General features: G+C 37.1%; 1 protein-coding gene across 1 annotated transcript in view; it reads right to left on the reverse strand.

The window, feature by feature from the left end:
- Nucleotides 1–19,648, reverse strand: part of DOCK4 (dedicator of cytokinesis 4) — a 231,448-nt gene that overhangs the window by 93,204 nt on the left and 118,596 nt on the right. Inside the window, exons 11-13 of the mRNA XM_063309433.1 lie at nt 18,459–18,591; nt 16,422–16,510; nt 8,496–8,621 (exon numbers count right to left, since the gene is read on the reverse strand). Coding sequence (XP_063165503.1) covers nt 8,496–8,621; nt 16,422–16,510; nt 18,459–18,591 — 348 coding nt within the window. The remainder of the gene's footprint in view (nt 1–8,495; nt 8,622–16,421; nt 16,511–18,458; nt 18,592–19,648) is intronic.

Raw genomic sequence — 19,648 nt, forward strand, 5'->3', positions numbered from 1 at the left:
AAAAACCAAGATTATGGCAACCAGCTTGATTGATAACTGGCAAATAGAGGGAGAAAATGTAGAAGCAGTGAAAGACTTTGTATTCCTAGGTGCAAAGATTACTGCAGATGCTGACTGCAGTCAGGAAATCAGAAGACGCTTAATCCTTGGAAGAAGAGCAATGACAAATCTCGATAAAATAGTTAAGAGCAGAGACATCACACTGACAACAAAGGCCCGCATAGTTAAAGCAATGGTGTTCCCTGTAGTAACATATGGCTGCGAGAGCTGGACCATAAGGAAGGCTGAGCGAAGGAAGATCGATGCTTTTGAACTGTGGTGTTGGAGGAAAATTCTGAGAGTGCCTTGGACTGCAAGAAGATCCAACCAGTCCATCCTCCAGGAAATAAAGCCAGACTGCTCACTTGAGGGAATGATATTAAAGGCAAAACTGAAATACTTTGGCCACATAATGAGAAGACAGGACACCCTGGAGAAGATGCTGATGGTAGGGAGAGTGGAAGGCAAAAGGAAGAGGGGCCGACCAAGGGCAAGATGGATGGATGATATTCTAGAGGTGACGGACTCGTCCCTGGGGGAGCTGGGGGTGTTGACAACCGACAGGAAGCTCTGGCGTGGGCTGGTCCATGAAGTCACGAAGAGTCGGAAGCGACTAAACGAATAAACAACAACATCTGTCAGGAGGAATTCTATCTCCATACTGAACCGTGCAAACCATTTTTTTTTCTTTTGATTGTGTGCACTGCCCAGGGTCACAACTATGAGATCATCAACTATATAAATTTAATACAATTAATTAATTAATTAAATTCAAATGAAAATGTGTCAATGTCTGTGTGTGCGGGTGCCTGTGTGAGTGAATGCATACGTGCACATATTTTATTTTTTAATTTGGATAGATGGGTCTATAGTTGTCCTGGTGTTCCAGTGGCAAGAAGTGGATCCTGTTTCTTGGGCAAATAGTCAAGACTCTGTCTCCGCTTTCAATGAATCCTGTACAGCTAAATGCTATTCTATAAATATTAGATTAGCATACAGTATGTGTCAGCTTTGATCAGAATCACTGATGCTTCACAAAACTTTGGCAAGAATTTGCACAAAAAGTAACACAGCACTGCTAAATTAGTTTAACTCTTACTTCTCATTCTAGGGTTTATATTAATCCCACCAAAATTTTTTTCAGAATGGAAAAAAATCACTGATACCTATCCATTTAAATGCAATTTAATTTAAATGTGCAATTTAAGTATTGGTTAAGTAACTTCTTTAAAATGACTTCAAAGAAATATTCAAATGTAACAATTCCAAATCTGACATCATGTGTGAATCTCCAGGTGTATCAAGTCTTCCATAATATATTTATTTTATAACAGGGGTCTTTTTAAAAAAGGCTTTACAGCTTTTACACTGTGTATCAGCAAAGTGTATTCAGAATCTGAAGAAATGTGGAGGTAACGCATGTGGTCAAAATACCAATATTACTCAGTGTAGGTTCAAGTCATGTTTCTCAGAATAGCAACAAGAAGCAGTACAGTAATTTACATTTAAACTTCCTATATTTATTAAACTGTGATACAAAACATGCAGTGCCTCAAGTAATTAAACGGGAGGGAGGGAGGGATTCATTGAACTTTCTGAAGCATGTATGAATAATAATATATTGGGCTATATATTGAGGAGAGAAGGAAAACAGTATCTGAAATACAGGAAACATTCTTGACAGACTAGACTGCAGCAATTGTACAGTCAGTTACAGGCCTGATTTACTTAGCTGTATTTCTCCTTAAACTTATTTCTCAAAAGCTAACACAATCAAAAAGGCCTCTGGTAAGATGGAGCAGAGGACTCCCATTTTAAAGACTTTGCAATCAGCAAAAAATTTACTGACTCTTAAAGATGAGGATGGAAAGAGATTACTATTATGGGAATACTACTGGATAGATCAAAAAATATTATTTCCTCAGGGCCCTTGTTCAATTGATTGCTGTATAATTATTTTGAAGCTGGTGGGTGCTTGGTATTGGAATTTGTGACAACTTACTAGGTAGGGAAAATGCTGAAACTAGTATTTTCCCCTTATGCATTTGTGTGAAAGGAAAGAATATCTTTTAGCTTTAAAACCGGCCAGCAAATGAAAAAGAATCCTAAAGTTTTGCAACTCACAAGCGAGAAGATGCCCTGAAGGAAGTTGCAAATGCATGCCATTCCTCCTGGGTATTACAGTTCTTTATTGGCTATTCTATCTGCATATGGGTGCTACGCTCCTAAACTCAGCCTTTTAGTTTGCAATCAGATGTTAGAAATACCCTATTACTTTCCAGTATTATCTCCCTCTGCACACAAACACAAAAGCATGACCTACAGGCAGTAGTTTTATTCCCTACTGCTGATATGACTGTCATTTGAAATGTTTAAGGACAACCTACATATCCCTCTCTTTATTTAATCTGAGGATTAGAATTTGTGTTTCTCCCTTAATTCAGAAGATCCAGAAAATAAAGGTTTATTTCAGGAGACTCCAGAAAGTATCTGATTTAAGCTTCTGTATTAACTATTTTGATTTCAAGAAGATGCAAACTGAGAAAATATCAGAAAAGTTATATTTTTGTAATTTGAAACATGTGGGAAGGAGAAAAAACAAATGAATTCTGAGATAGACAAATTGGAAAATGTTTTGTGATAAGAAGAATAAACATTTAATTGGATATCTTACTAGAATCTGTTCGAAGTTTGTAGTGTCTATCTAAGAACATAAGTTTCTAATTTATATTACCATTTATTAGTTTTATACACAACAATATAATTATATAGTGTATATGTATGGGTTTTTAAAAAGGTTTTTTTGTTGTAACGAAGTGGAATTACACTATCCTTGTGGAGGAAAGAAATCAGATTTAATTGTACATTAATTCTGAAACATCTAGTGACTCCTGTTTTAATTGGGGCTACCCATGCGTAAGTAAAGAAGCATGTATAGCTCTGTATGATCTCTGAACGAGGTGGTTGTAATATAATTGATATATTTAGGCCAGAGACCTAGTTGTGCTACTCTGAAATTGGACAAAAGCCAGTGGGGGTTGCCTTGGTTACAGCAATTTGGAACAGAAGCTTCAAGCTGAGAGAGACAACAAATGTGGATTGGTTGTTAGAAACCAAAAGCTATATAACTGCTCAGCTTTGGAATCCTTAGGAAGGATTGTGAAACAATAGCTCAGTTTGACAGGCAGAGAGCAAGTATTGGTAAACTATGGGTGGAGGGACAGTTAAGAGTAAGGGGTAAGTTGGCTTGTGGCTGAAGAGAGAGTTGAGAGGTGAACAAACTGTCCAACCTGAGAAGAAGAAATTTAGCAGAGACCCTGAACGGAGTGACCTTGGAAGCTAACATCAAAAAGGCAGAAGGCAACATCTGTTCTGATTCTGATGGAATTGATCATAGAGGACTAAAGAAAGCCTAGTCAGAGGGGAAAGCCCTGAGAATGTTTTTGCAAACTTAATAACTTTATTAAAAATAAATACAGTCAAGCTATCTCTTCCAACTATTTAAAACTATTGCTTAATTCATTCCCTCTTGTAAAGAATTCCCTTAACAAATGCTTGTCCAATGCACTGTTAACCCCATGCCTACACCACTGAACTGGACAACTAAGATTCTATGAAGGTGGGAAGGGATGCCGCTTTTTTTTTTCCATTTAAGATCTGCTAGGGAATTTCATAAAAAAACAGAAGAAAGGAGTTTCATAGACATAGCTTGGTGCTAAAAATGGAAAAGTCTAGGCATTAAGTGTGTCATCCACTAAAGCATGCATCAATACATGCACAGAACTCCTTCACATGAAACAGAACCCCCACTGGGTCAAAAGACTTTCAGTGCTTGGAGTACTATATATATATTTATGAACAGGCACGTAATATGTTCCAAATACATAGAGAATAGGTCTTCTGTGTGCAGCAGGTGGGGAAAATGTCTAACACACATAGTTTTATGTCCACCCTTACATGACCTTTCAGTGTATGCAAGGGGTGTACAAATCTCACTTTTAAACTTAATCAGGACAATCAAACTTAACCCTGTTCCAGGGATTTCCCTTTCTGGAGTTGCAATTAACTGCTACCAAGAGCAGAATTTTAGGAGGGGTTGTAGGGATCTTTATTCTCTTTCAAGATGTTAAATTCTGTTCCAGGGATTTCCCTTTCTGGAGTTGCAATTAACTGCTACCAAGAGCAGAATTTTAGGAGGGGTTGTAGGGATCTTTATTCTCTTTCAAGATGTTAAATTATATGTTACTTGGCCTCCTAGAGGATACATGTGAAACCTTCTTTATTAAATGTATTTGACCATTGTTTGTTCTATTTGGACTTGTAAGATTTTTTTTACATTAAACACATATGCTTTGCATTTGTTTAGGAAAGGAATTTGTACCAAGGCATAAAGTAAGTAGTATAAATAAAGAATTATAAAATTTAACAAAGAATAGAATTCCCCCTTGTTCCCAATTACTAGAGCAACTTTATTACAATTCAATCCTATGTTATGGATTATTGCTTTGAATATGTGCACAGGATCACAGCAACAGACCTAGGGTTGACAAAGATATAACTCTACATATAATAAGATAGCAGACAATTACTTTAAAATGTATTAATATCACTTGCACTCAAGCTTTGGCTCAGTCTCAAAATCATAAAGTTGCTAAAGCAAACCGCAGCAATCATGTTAAACCTGCCTAATAAAGCACCTTTATTTTGCCTTTTCAATCATGTAGAACCACAGATTACAGGACTACTTAAATGTCATGAGATTTCATTTGCTGAGAAGTCTTTTTCCTCATGAAAATATTTCCCTGTAGATGGTGCTCACATCCAACATCTAAATTTGTCGTGTTGATTAATAACACAAATTACTAAGTAGCATGACACAGAGATATGAATGTCTATAATGAGCTGGAAACTGATTTGAAACTCCTGATATCTGAAATAATTAATTCAATATTAACTTCTTGGTAATTGATTATGCACATCGACACTTGAATCTCTGGTGTGGGCTTCAAATCTTTTCAGCATATTCTCTCTCTATCCAGACAGACACACACACACAGACATACATAAATGCACACACACACCCCACTATTTATGCAGGTTGAAATTGCTGAGACTTGATACTTCTTATTCCTGATAGATTGTGCATACATTTTATGTAAGGTCAAGAAAGACTCCTTTTTTGCCACTTTTCCCTCTTACTAGTTTCCTGAAAAAATTATGCATATAAATTCTTTTCTCAATAAGGCTAAAGGCTATAGAAGATACTTGATAGACTCAAAGGCCTATTTCTTCCTTTCCATCAACTTGATCACATACCAGGTACTGTAGGGAGTGAGAGGTCTCAACATGTGTGCCATATCCCCAATCCATTCCTCTATCATTTGCTCACAGAAAATTATTCAAAATTTGAATCTCAATAATTTATATACCATGGTACATATATTCCCAGAAAATCATCATCATCATCATCATCATCATCATCATCATCATCATCATCATCATCATCATCATCATCATCATCTTGTGATCATTAGGAGCCATGCTGTCCCAGTGCTTAAGGGATATATATCGAACAAAAAGACATCTTTTTGCTTTTTTATTTTCTGAAACAGCTGATTAGCTTCATGATTATTAAGATAAGAATGCCCTGACTAGTAAAAATTTCATTTATACCACTGATGATAGGACAAAAGTTGTACAGCATCCAAACAAAAGCATGAAGCCAGTTACTGAACTAATGAAATACAGTGTTGAAATTTATATTCAGGAAAAATTGCTGGCAGTTAAACAGAACCCTTACAACTCAAGTCCCTTAATGACTCAATATTTCTCAATGTGCATTTTCACAGCATCACTGCACATCATTCTATCTCCTAATGGGAAGTCAAAAGAAGAAAATGCATGTATAGGAATCAGAGAAAAATGTGACAGTGCACAGGAGAGTTGCTAGATCATGCATCATACCAAAGAATGGGATGGAGCAATTGGGAATATCTGACATTTAATAAAAGCTGTTACTTTGTAGAATTACTAATATCAATTTGAAGTGTACTTTATTACCAGCTATATATACAGACCTTTAAAAGAGTAACTGGTATACCAGCAAGACTAAGAAGAGGTTATGAACTGAAATCCATACTATCATTCTATGCAAATCTATTCAGAAATAAATCCCCATGAAGTTCAATTGGTCATTCCTCAGTAAGTAGGTATAAAAAGACAACAATCTCCATGTGTTATATTTGGTGTAAATTCCTAATGCTTAAAAAAAAAAACCTCAACTTGTATGCAGAACACATCATGCGACAAGCTGGCCTTGAGGAATCCAAGGCTGGAGTTAAAATCTCTGGAAGAAACATTAACAATCTCAGATATGCAGATGATACCACTTGGATGGCTGAAAGTGAAGAGGAACTGAGGAGCCTTATGATGAAGGTGAAAGAAGAAAGTGCAAAAGCTGGCTTGCAGCTAAACCTCAAAAAAACCAAGATTATGGCAACCAGCTTGATTGATAACTGGCAAATAGAGGGAGAAAATGTAGAAGCAGTGAAAGACTTTGTATTCCTAGGTGCAAAGATTACTGCAGATGCTGACTGCAGTCAGGAAATCAGAAGACGCTTAATCCTTGGAAGAAGAGCAATGACAAATCTCGATAAAATAGTTAAGAGCAGAGACATCACACTGACAACAAAGGCCCGCATAGTTAAAGCAATGGTGTTCCCTGTAGTAACATATGGCTGCGAGAGCTGGACCATAAGGAAGGCTGAGCAAAGGAAGATCGATGCTTTTGAACTGTGGTGTTGGAGGAAAATTCTGAGAGTGCCTTGGACTGCAAGAAGATCCAACCAGTCCATCCTCCAGGAAATAAAGCCAGACTGCTCACTTGAGGGAATGATATTAAAGGCAAAACTGAAATACTTTGGCCACATCATGAGAAGACAGGACACCCTGGAGAAGATGCTGATGCTAGGGAGAGTGGAAGGCAAAAGGAAGAGGGGCCGACCAAGGGCAAGATGGATGGATGATATTCTAGAGTTGACGGACTCATCCCTGGGGGAGCTGGGGGTGTTGACGACCGACAGGAAGCTCTGGCGTGGGCTGGTCCATGAAGTCACGAAGAGTCGGAAGCGACTAAACGAATAAACAACAAACAAACAAAAAACCCAAAGATTTTGATATAGAGAGTAGATGCTTGGCCTTTCAGGGTGAGCATAATTATGATAGTAGATGAATGAACATAAACTTTCATTTATATAGTGATTAAGGACTAGTGGTATGAAATGAAGTTTAAGTTTCTATCTCTGACTAGTATAGTATTTTGGTGTCATCCTCATGGTATTCCAGGTAGAATCAGGACATGACAGAAGATTGCTATTGATCCTCTGCTGCTATTTGCAATAGGCATAACACCAAACAAGAAAGAATAGGGAAGAACCTATGCAATTTATGAAAGGACTTCTTTTTGGTTGTTGCAACTTAAAAAAATCAGTCTATTTGCAAATACTGATATTAGCTTTAACAATATGTGCAATAGCTCTAAATATCCAAATGCTAATCTCCTGGAAATAATGGCTGACTATTAACTACCGTCAATTCAATTCCCATAGGTAAAGGGGTCGGAATTCCAGAATTCACACATTCCAACTGCTGTCAACCTCTTAAATCATAGTGCCTTGATGCCCAGGCTTTCTACTTCCTGACATACTAATCTTTATTTCTTTACTTTGCCTTGCAATCACACAAATGTTTGTTTAATATATATTTACCAATATTCAAAAGAAGCACACTAACAGATATTTAAAAATGGGAGGGATGGGGAAAACATGATCAGCAATTTGGAATACAGCTTCTGTGAACTGAAAACAATTCAAAATATTTAGCCAATGGAGAAATTTATACGCCACCTCTTTGCTGAAGAAGAGTTGATAAGGTCATATGCATATTGGACTATTTAGTGAACCAATTAACAACTTTTCATAGTTATTTTTGAGAATTCTTGATTGAAATAGAATTTACCCACTTAAAGCATGCCTGCAGATAATTCCTTATGTGATTCCCCACCCCCCACAAGGCACAATGGGAGTATACTTGGAAATGAGCATTTTTTGCAGGAGGAACTCTCTTATGGAATATTCTTCCACCAGAAGTATCTTTGCTGCTGGTACTGAAGAATATTTTTAAAACCTGGCTACAAAGATAATTTAGTTACCGAAATGGTTATTAGTTGTGCCTGGAACAACTGCATCATGAATATTTACTATGATTATTTGGTTATTATTTTATACTTATTTAGGGTTACTGCATTTTTGTACTCTATCATTGTACTGTATTTTCCTGCTTGCAAGCCACTTGAAGTTGCAACTGAAGTGGTATAAAAGCCTTCATAAATAAACAAATAAACAAACTTACTCACACTTAAATATCCATTTTAAGACAGGATTTTTCTTAAAACGTACCTGGCATAATAATATTGGAAAAGCCCAGCTTCCTTGTTATCGATACTCCATGGGTAAACATGGATGTGTAGTCTCTCCTGATTTGTTCAATGTCTCCATGGAGCAGCTGAAGAGAGACAGCTAGGCCTACAAACAGGAAGGGGAAACCAGATGACAACAGTAGGATTCAAACACTATACATGTTAACTAACATGGGAACAGAAGAAATTCAAACATGTAGCATTCACAAATTAAAGCTACATTCAGCATAATGAATGTGACTAGCATCCATGCTGTTAGAGTCTTCCCATTCTTAAGTAAACAGTCCATAGAGTAGAAGGTTATTTTGCTACCCAAATAGAGCTTAAAGGTGTTTGGTATTTGTACATAAAGTTGAAATTATTCAGAAATAAGAATGTCCAATTGTTACTCAATTAGAGCTGATGAATTACATAAAAAAGAGATGTAGTATAAAAGAAAGAAAAATCCTTTCTTACTGCTAATAGATGAACATTTCAGATATGCATTTTATTATGAAAAATATTCTTAGATGCAATATTACAACCACTATGGTCTTTAACTACTTCAAAATATCTGAAATAAACTATTATGCATTTCACAGCCCTTTGCAATATTGTTTTTCTTCTGAAAAAGTTTCAGGTTGAAAACTTCACATTTAGTTAGGACTTAAATAATTTCTTGAACCTCTTTTTTCATGCTTCAGATTTTGGGGAGTTTGTCAAGAAAGCAGGAGAATGCCATCTATAAAAGCACTTTTTACCAAAATCCAAAGTAATTGTTTCTTTACCATGTTAAACTAAAGCTATTTTTACTTGCTCAAATTTAGCACTCAGTGAATATGCCTTCAATGGGTGGAGACAGGACAGCTTCATATTGATTCTGCCCCATTTCTAGAGATGGACAGAAACTTCTTGCATGAGAACATATGGAGATTTTTTTCAGGACTTTAATGAAACCAAATAGAAAAGTGATTCTGCCTTGCCAGCAACATCAGAAGATGGTACTTGATAATGCATTTGAACAAATAAAAAAGTTTAAGTCCTTGGTGCTCTCTGAACTTGGTTGTTTGCTTGCAGATATTTCATTCATCAGTGCCCTGACGATGTTACCTAGACGGGTAATGAAATGTCTGCAAGCAAATAACCAAGCTCAGAGAGCACCAAGGACTTCACAGTTCAACCCTGAGCTACGGATATTCTCTTCTATTGGAAAAAAGGCTAAATTTAGAGCATGATTTGTTTTTACATGGAACATTCATGAACAGTCAAATCTCTAAGGAACAAGATTATCAGAATGGCTGCAGCTGAACTGTGAAGGGAAAGGAAATTATCTGTTTGTCTGAGTTTTAAATCTATTTTTTAGACAGGCAGGACCACCTTTGTAAGAAGATTCAGAACGAGGTAGAAATGTTCAAGGTTGTCTGTATGGAAGGATGAGCAGATAACAAACGATAAAGAAAAAAAAAGTAAATGGCTATGTTTAGGAGAAGCACTCAGGAGACCAAACACACACACACACAGAAAAACGGAAATATCTAGATACTAACTTGCACTAACAATCCAAAAATATTAACTGCAGGCTTCCAGTTTCAAATAGTGGACAAACCTTCAGTATATAAAAATGAAGTTGGCAGTTTTGAGAGCATTTCCAGCACAGAAAATGTCACAAAACTTTCTTGATTAGCCAGTATATGGTATAATACTTTCATAGCAGAAATAATGTGGGGAGGGAAAGACATCTAATAGAAAAATGAAAAAGATCAGACAGAAGTGAAAATAAAAAGAATTGGTGCAATAGCATGAAAATAAAAATGAAGACTAAAAAGATGATCAACAATTTAGGATTATTACTAATTTTAAAAATGCACTTAATACATCTTGAGCTGCTGTAATAAAAAAGAAGTGAAGTTTATGCTACAAAATAAACAATAAAAATGGTTGAGTAAGAAATTATTTCTACCATACCAGTAATGTTACATTCAACCTACTGTCACTTAAATTAACTAATCAAAACTACAAAAGATAAGTGGAAAAATAAAAATGAACAAAGATATTTTGGTGGATTTCGGCGCCTCTGCTAGTTCTCAGGAAGGAGGGAACACATTCCAAGGAGGTAAGAGGACTCACAGGCCAGAGAGTGTTGATGGGAAAGCAAAGAGGTTCAGGATAGCCCCGCCCTAGACCCTCCCTGGTTATTTCCCGTTAGGTCAGTTAGAGTAGCTTTAGTCTGGCAAGATTCTGTCTGTACGGTGAGAGCAAATAAAGAACTGGAGTTTTGAATGCACTGACTCATCATTGTTCTTGGGCTGGGCCTTGACAGATATATAGCAACATTTGAGTAATAATAGTAATTAAATTTACACTTTTAGAGCTCTCTAGACTTTATTGTTTCTTCAAGCAGCACTAACCACAGCTGTAAGGTTCATCACATAATTCAATAGTGAGTAATTAAGTAATTTCAGCAAACAAGAAGTTTCTGCATACAAGAGTAATCATTGTAACAGGACCAAACAGCAGCTCTAGTAATAGAATTTTAGGCATAAGGCAGGTTCCATATCACACATATATGAAATTATAGAGGAACAACTCTTAATAGCATTTTTAAAAGCTTCATTCTTAAGTCACAGCTGCAAGCTTTTACAGTATGCTTAGCCAACATGTAACTCTCTGCTTCTTTACAGAACCCTGTAACAATAATATGAAACACTTCTCTAATCCAGCAGGATTTAATTCCATTAGAATGTAAACAAAATATAAACTAGCATAGGAAGATAATTAGTCGAGTACCTAGCAGCAAAGATAACAGTTTGAATAAATGGCTGTGTTAGATTATTGTAGATGGTGTATATACCGAGGCAGAAAACAATACCGTGTATTGCAGTTAGTGGAAATGAGTGAAAATTTGGAAAATTTCTGACAAACAAATCCAATGTTCAGACTGAACAATAGTGGTATAGCTTGTGTACAGTATCTTAACACACAATGAAAGGAGTTTTCTGTTAGCAAAGTCACACAATGACAAGACAAGAAAAATACATTTTACCTCTGTCCCAACATTGCTCCCAGGTACAATTATTTTCCTTTCTTAATTATTTTTATTTCTTACTCTTTATGTAACACTATTATTATGCTTTATAGAAGGAGGCAACATGTGGTCTTTCAAATCTGGGATCACAGTTCTCACTATCCCTCCCTGTTGCCATGCTGGCTAGGCTTAAGAGCAGTTAAAATTTAGCACTTATTCCCAAAGAAAGACATTTCTTCAGATGTTGTTGTTGTTGTTGATTCGTTTAATTGCTTCCAACTCTTTGTGACTTCATGGACCAGCCCACGCCAGAGCTTCCTGTCGGTCGTCAACACCCCCAGCTCCCCCAGGGACGAGTCCGTCCCTTTAGAATATCATCTATCCATCATACCCTTGGTCAGCCCCTCTTCCTTTTGCCCTCCACTCTCCCTAGCATCAGCATCTTCTCCAGGGTGTCCTGTCTTCTCATTACGTGGCCAAAGTATTTCAGTTTTGCCTTTAATATCGTTCCCTCAAGTGAGCAGTCTGGCTTGATTTCCTCGAGTATGGACTGGTTTGATCTTCTTGCAGTCCAAGGCACTCTCAGAATTTTCCTCCAACACCACAGTTCAAAAGCATCGATCTTTCTTCTCTCAGCCTTCTTTATAGTCCAGCTCTCACAGTCATATGTTACTACTGGGAATACCACTGCTTTGACTATGCAGACCTTTGTTGTCAGCGTGATGTCTCTGCTCTTAACTGTTTTATCAAGATTTGTCATTGCTTTTCTCCCAAGGATTAAACGTCTTCTGATTTCCTGACTGCAGTCAGCATCTGCAGTAATCTTTGCACCTAGAAATACAAAGTCTTTCACTGCTTCTACATTTTCTCCCTCTATTTGCCAGTTATCAATCAAGCTGGTTGCCATAATCTTGGCTTTTTTGAGGTTTAGCTGCAGGCCAGCTTTTGCACTTTCTTCTTTCACCTTCATCATAAGGCTCCTCAGTTCCTCTTCGCTTTCAGCCATCAAAGTGGTATCATCTGCATATCTGAGATTGTTCATGTTTCTTCCAGCAATTTTAACCCCAGCCTTGGATTCCTCAAGCCCAGATTGTTGCATGATGTGTTCTGTGTACAAGTTGACTAGGTAGGGTGAGAGTATACAGCTCTGCCGTACTCCTTTACCAATCTTAAACCAGTCCGTTGTTCTGTGGTCTGTTCTTACTGTTGCTACTTGGTCATTATACAGATTCTTCAGGAGGCAGAGAAGATGACTTGGTATCCCCATACCACTAAGAACTTGCCACAATTTGTTATGGTCCACATAGTCAAAGGCTTTAGAATAGGCAATAAAACAGAAATAGATGTTTTTCTGAAACTCCCTGGCTTTTTCCATGATCCAGCGGATATTGGCAATTTGGTCCCTAGTTCCTCTGCCTTTTCTAAACCCGGCTTGTACATCTGGCAATTCTCGCTCCATAAATTGCTGAAGTCTACCTTGCAGGATCTTGAGCATTACCTTACTGGCATGTGAAATGAGTGCCACTGTTCGATAGTTTGAACATTCTTTAGTGTTCCCTTTTTTGGTATTGGAATATAAGTTGATTTTTTCCAGTCTGATGGCCATTCTTGTGTTTTCCAAATTTGCTGGCATATAGCATGCATTACCTTGACAGCATCATCTCGCAAGATTTTGAACTATTCAGCTGGGATGCCGTCGTCTCCTGCTGCCTTGTTATTAGCAATGCTTCTTAAGGCCCATTCAACCTCACTCTTCAGGATGTCTGGCTCTAGCTCACTGACCACACTGTCAAAGCTATCCCCGATATTGTTATCCTTCCTATACAGGTCTTCTGTATATTCTGATCCTAAATTGTGCAATAAGAAGTTCGTGATCTGAACTACAGCCAGCTCCAGCTTGTTTTTACCGACTGTATAGATGTCCGCCACCTTTGGCTGCAAAAGATGTAGTCAATCTGATTTCGGTGTTGTCCATCTGGTGAAGTCCATGAATAAAGCCGTCTCTTAGGTTGTTGGAAGAGAGTGTTTGTTACGCAGAGTGAGTTGTCTTGGCAAAATTCTATCAGCCTATGTCCTGCTTTGTTTTGTTCTCCCAGGCCATGCTTACCTGTAATTCCAGCTGTCATTTGACTGCCCACCTTAGCATTCCAGTCTCCTGTGACGAAAGTAACATCTCTTTTAGGCGTGTTGTCCAGTAGGTGCTGCAGATCCTCATAGAACTGCTCTACTTCAGCTTCTTCAGCATCTGTGGTTGGGGCGTATATTTGGATCACTGTGATGTTAGATGGCTTGCCCTGAATTCAAATTGAGATCATTCTATCATTTTTTGGATTGTATCCAAGCACTGCTTTAGCCACTTTACTATTAATTATGAAGGCTACTCCATTTCTTCTGTGGTCCTCTTGTCCACAGTAGTAGATCTGGTGGTCATTTGATGTGAAGTGGCCCATTCCAGTTCATTTCAGTTCACTGAGGCCCAAAATGTCTATCTTTAATCTTGACATCTCACCAATAACCACATCCAATTTGCCCTGGCTCAAGAGATCTTACATTCCAGGTTACAATGGTGTGTTGATCCTTAGAACATCGGATTTGCCGTTCACCACCAGCACCGTCGGCCGCTAGCCATCCTTTCGGCTTTGAGCTAGCTGCGTCATCACGTCTGGGGCTAGTTGAGCTCATCCTCTGTTCCTCCCCAGTAGCATTTTGACCATCTTCCGACCTGGGGGTCTCATCTTCCGATGGTATACCGACATATCTCTGGTTGTACTGATCCATTTAGTTTTCACGGCAAGAATACTGAGGTGGGTTGCCATTACCTTCCCCAGGGATCGCATTTAGTCTGACCTCTCTGTCATGACCTTCCTGTCTTGGGTGGCCCTTCACAGTTTAGCTCATGGCATCATTGAGGTGCTCAAGCTCCAGCACCATGACAAGGTAACGATCCTTTGCGAAGATTCTTGAGATACATATTGCAATTTGGGACCAGAACCTACAAATGCCTCTATTTCTTCTGAACTCGGCAAGAAATCTTCTCCTTAAGAAGATCAAAGCCTGGATCAATGTTTCCTGAACCTCATGTGTTCTAGAATAACTCATAAATGTTTACAAAATGTTGCAAATTTTTATCCACTTCCATGCATCAGATAATTTTCTTATAGTTATTCAAAATCCCTACAGACAGCCATGGAAGATAAAACAACACTTGTCAACCATGGGAGGCCAGATTTCATTAGATGGCAATGTTATGACCTCTGCTGTGAATACCTGGAGTAATAACTAATTCAAAATCCTGAATCAGTGCTGAATTTATTAATTGCATTGGCTTAAGGTTTACGAATCTTTTAAAAATTGTAATTTTATTTATATTAAACAATGAACAATGTGTGCATGTACTGCATAATTTACAAGTTTAACCTTTTAAAATTAATCAATAATTTACTACATTCAATTATAAATCAGAATTCAAGATATCAGAAAGAACAAACTGGGTTTCCTATAGAGTTACACCTTTATCCATAATATTAACAGAAGCTTATCTCCTGGCATATACTGGTTTCATTTAAGCATAATTATATGCAATATGGTGACCATTTGGCTCATGGACTCATTTTGTCTTCTATTTTTCCACCATGGGCACAAAAGACCTTTTAGTAGTTTTATGTTTTCAGCTAACTGTGGTTAGCTATTATACCCAAAACCAGACAAATAGAGGTTAATTTCAAATATATGTTTTGGGCAAATTGTTTACACATAAATGACAAAAAGAGATTAATTCAAAACAGCAAAACTTTACAAATCCTTTCAGTCTACAAGTTAAGAAAAAGTGTTTATTTGCATAAACCACAGTTTATGTCTAAATCTAGCCACTGGTTGAGAATAATAAGGCTTTTGATGGCTTCTTTCCTTGTGATTTGGTATACAAGATATAACTGTATCCACACAAGCAACTGATTTTTGTTAGTAGGCTAGAACCCTCTTTTTTCAACCTTTTAAAACTTACAATATAAAATACTACTTAATATTTTCCAAGCAGGTTTATGGATATTTACTTTGACAGAACATTTGAACTTCAAAATACATTTTTTCCACTGAAAAACTCTGATTACACTCTGATTAAAATTAACTGAGCAATACTTGCTGAGCAAAAACCCTATCAAAGTTCCATTCTCTTGGCCTTTGATTTACTGAAATGTTTTATGCTGTGCTTGTGCTGAATCACAAGAGCCCAGCTTCATTTCTACTTTCTTTTAGATAGTACTGTGCACTGACAACTAATTCTCATGAAGAGCTGCTGTTTGCTAATATTTACCAAGGCACAACAGACAAATCAACATTATAATATACAATTTGCCACATTTGGATTCCCTGGCACATAGATACTTGGCACATAGATGCTCTGGGAATTTTTTTTAATAATGTGAAACACACACCATCCTGGCAATATATTATCCTCAAGTTGAAGAAGTGCCAGGTAATGCAGCCTGTTGTACCACACAGTAATCTTTTAGCTGCCTCATCCCAATAAGCATCATGCTTAGTGTTGTAGAAAGGCCTATAAAAGTTTACTAAAATATAATCTTTTGGTCTAACAAAAGTCAACCAAAACACCCCACAGTGTACTATTTTTCTAAACTATGACATAGAGAGTTTTATAAACTCAAAGGGCACAGAATATCTCTGAAGAAAACTACATCTTGTAAAAAGAATAAAGTTCACAGGATGAAGTTACAAATTTCTCAAATTGTTTACCAGGAACAGAGGTTCCCTACTGTACTTTAAATGTTCCTTCAACAGCTTCCAAGCTGAACAGGGTTTGAAACCAGGTTTTGTAATACATACAAAGCAAAGTGTTGTCTGCAATGGTAAATTTTACCAAACAAAACTAGAAAATAAATTTACCAGCATTGGATCCTGTCAGGTTATAGCGTGCATTTAGTTTTTTGATGATGTTTTCATGAATTTGATACCAGTCACTCTCTGTGTTACACCTGAAAAAGAAGTAACATTGTAAAAGCTAAATAAGAGAGCAAGTGTTTCCCATGGCCAGTTCAGAGGATTTCTCACCAAATAAGAAATGCATGCAAGCATTGTTTCCATCTGTAATATGTGAACATCCACTGGCACCTGAAGTCTTATGAAAATGAATTTAAGACACTGCTCAGAAGTAATGCTGTATCAACAGGGTAAGTAAGAATGCATCCAGAGTCAGCTCCAGGTTTAAGGAAACCCCCAGCAAAATTTCCCTCTGTTGTAGTTATTCAAATTTCAGCAGTAACTTTTATATAATTCACTCACCCACCATCATTTTACCAGACTTATCAGCTCAGACAGCAGCAGCAGCAGCAGCAGCAGAAGTTCTATTGTCTATTTACATGTTAATGACCAAAAAACCATGACACAGTATTGTTTCATGACATTGTGCACAATTCTAAATGGCAAATGACTTGTTGCTGCTATTAGGCAAGCTTGCGCATGAGGACTCAGCCCCATATTCTTGCACATGAGGACTCAGCCCCATACTCAGCTGTTAGTGCCACCAATGGGATATGTCTGGTGTTCAGCTTAGGTTGAATGCATATAATGTATAATCTTGATAAGTCTGGGATGTTTTAATTTGGATTTCTGCAATGAGCAGGGGATTGGACTTTATGGCTTGACATGGTCCCTTCCAACTTCATGATTCTAGATCTTATTCTCTGCTTTAAAGTAAAGACTATAACTAAAATATATGACCTCAATAGAGAACACAGTTGGAAAGTAAACTTGTCCCCTGCTGTCAGCAGGCAACACTTCCAACTTAATTTTAACAAAAGTAAAGAAAAATCTACTACACGACTACCCCATCACATTGCTGTAATTTCTTCTCAAGTCCATTGCTTTCAACAGCTCTAATTCAGGATCCTGGGGACCACAGCTAGGGAAAAGTTGCCCTTGAGACACATAACTGATTCCTAATCCAAGTACTAACTTTAAAAATAACCAATGTTCCCAGAACTTAGCTGACAAATAAAAGCCACAGAATAAGATCTCAAGTTTTCCTTCATTTTGGCTTTCCCAAAATACAAACCTGCCTATCACTAGCAAGACTGCAATTTTTAAAGACCATTTTGAAGAGGACAAACTACCTAGAAGAGATTGGGGTTGACTGCAGGAATGAAGATGTCCTACTGTTTTTTCTGTACTGTTTTTATAACTTTTTGATATGGTCAGATGACTAATCAATACAATTCATTGTATTGTAGCAGACTTGCTAAGGATAGCCTGGAGGGAAGACAAGATTAAAGCCTCTCTCTTCCTACCAGTGTCAGATTTCAGACTGCTTTGAATCTTTACTCTTCCAGAAACTCAACCCACATTCAGGAACTAGATAAAAGTAGAAACTTCCCATTCTTTTCTCAACCTCCGGACTGCAATGCATATATTCTATGTTTGCACAGTTGTTCTGTCTGTCTGAGCTGTGATGGTTATCATCTTACTAACCTCATCTCTTATACTCAATAATCCTTAGCAAATCCTTGCTACAGATGGTAGGGAAACATGGAAAGAGAAGTCTCTTCTCAATTGTTACCAAGATTGCTGTTCCCTGTCAAAACTGCAATTGATCCATGACCCCCACCTGATGGCTGATCAGAAGGGTGGATGGGTTCCTAGGATTCTAATGTGCTGGAGCCAGAATCTCATAGGATTGCATAGCTTAGTGAGTTGCTCATATGTGTCTTTCAGAATAACTGTCCAGAACAAGCCACAATTTCTTAATTTTCTTTACAAGGGAGTATGCATTTCTATATATAGTTTAAGATAAAAATCTATTAATTCATTTATCCATAGGCACTTGAAAGGGGAAAAAATTCATGGATTATATTTCATTGATAAAATGTGATCTAATCTTTCTTCCCAAATAATGTTGTAATATATTACAAATATCTATATTCTTACATATATACTTTTAAAATAAGGTCATCTTTTGTATCACCGGCCAGTAGATCTGCTATACTGAGGACTGCACAACCGAAAGGTCGTCGATACTGTATATTGCAAGCATTTTTCTTTTCACCTGCTCCCATTCGGCCTGTCAAAACAAAATATATTATAAAAGAAAAAAACATGAGACACTAAATAGCATATTTCCAAATGTATGCAGAAGGAAAAAAAATCTGCTACCACCTGTAGTTAATTTAATAATCTTATTGGATTGCAACTGTGTAAACATATTTAAGAACACCTTCAGTCTGTCGCCTTCTGGAATTGCTCTAGAAGTGTGAAAAATGCCTACATTAAATGCCTATATTAAACCCATGTGGAGCTAGCACTCTCTTTGACTTTTATTAGGAGCATCCACAATTCCCTATAAGCCTCCCTAATACTGACATCAAGGAGGAACAAGCATTAAATTTCTTAAGCTCCAACTGCATATATTTGCTAAAATTTTTCTCAGGAGAAGAGATTAGCAATTTTCATATAGGAAGCTAGTAATTCAGATCTCTCATATTTCTGTGAGCAAAATCTAAAAAGATTAAAAAAAAACATGATACCAAAGTCCTTACCTTATATATTCCTTCCAATGTTAGCTTAGGTATGCGGGCCCTAATAGGCATTCATCTGATTAGGCAACTCTGGGATTTTGCCATTATCAAAGTAAACTGTTTAGAAGTCATGGAGTTATCCATGGTGCTGTATCCATTCCTTACTATGCTGCAGATCTTACAGTTTTAATCTGGCTACCAAGTACTGAACCTCAATTTACAATCTATTTTTCTCTAGTGGGGCTTCTAAATCAATAATCAACCTGTTGCTTTTTGCTCTCGCCAAAAACATGAGATATGCAAAATAATAAAAACAAGAGGTGAAAAACAAGGAAGGAAAAATATTACAAACAAAAGATTCTTAGGATAACCAACAAGGATTTAAGTAAAATGGAACATTTTTATAAGTTATCTCTTGTGTAAAAATATATGGAGACATGTGATTATTTCCACCTATATGTTGTTGAAAGCCACAATTCCATTTTATTTCTACTATTCTGACAAATTGTCAGTGGCCCATGTGCTCTGTCTTTTCAATTTCTGTCTTAAATCCACATGAGGTATTTATTTAATTTACAGAGCAACAAAAGGCACATTCTTATT

The sequence above is a fragment of the Candoia aspera genome, chromosome 7 (genome assembly GCF_035149785.1).
Source record: "Candoia aspera isolate rCanAsp1 chromosome 7, rCanAsp1.hap2, whole genome shotgun sequence".
Lineage (NCBI taxonomy): Eukaryota > Metazoa > Chordata > Lepidosauria > Squamata > Boidae > Candoia > Candoia aspera.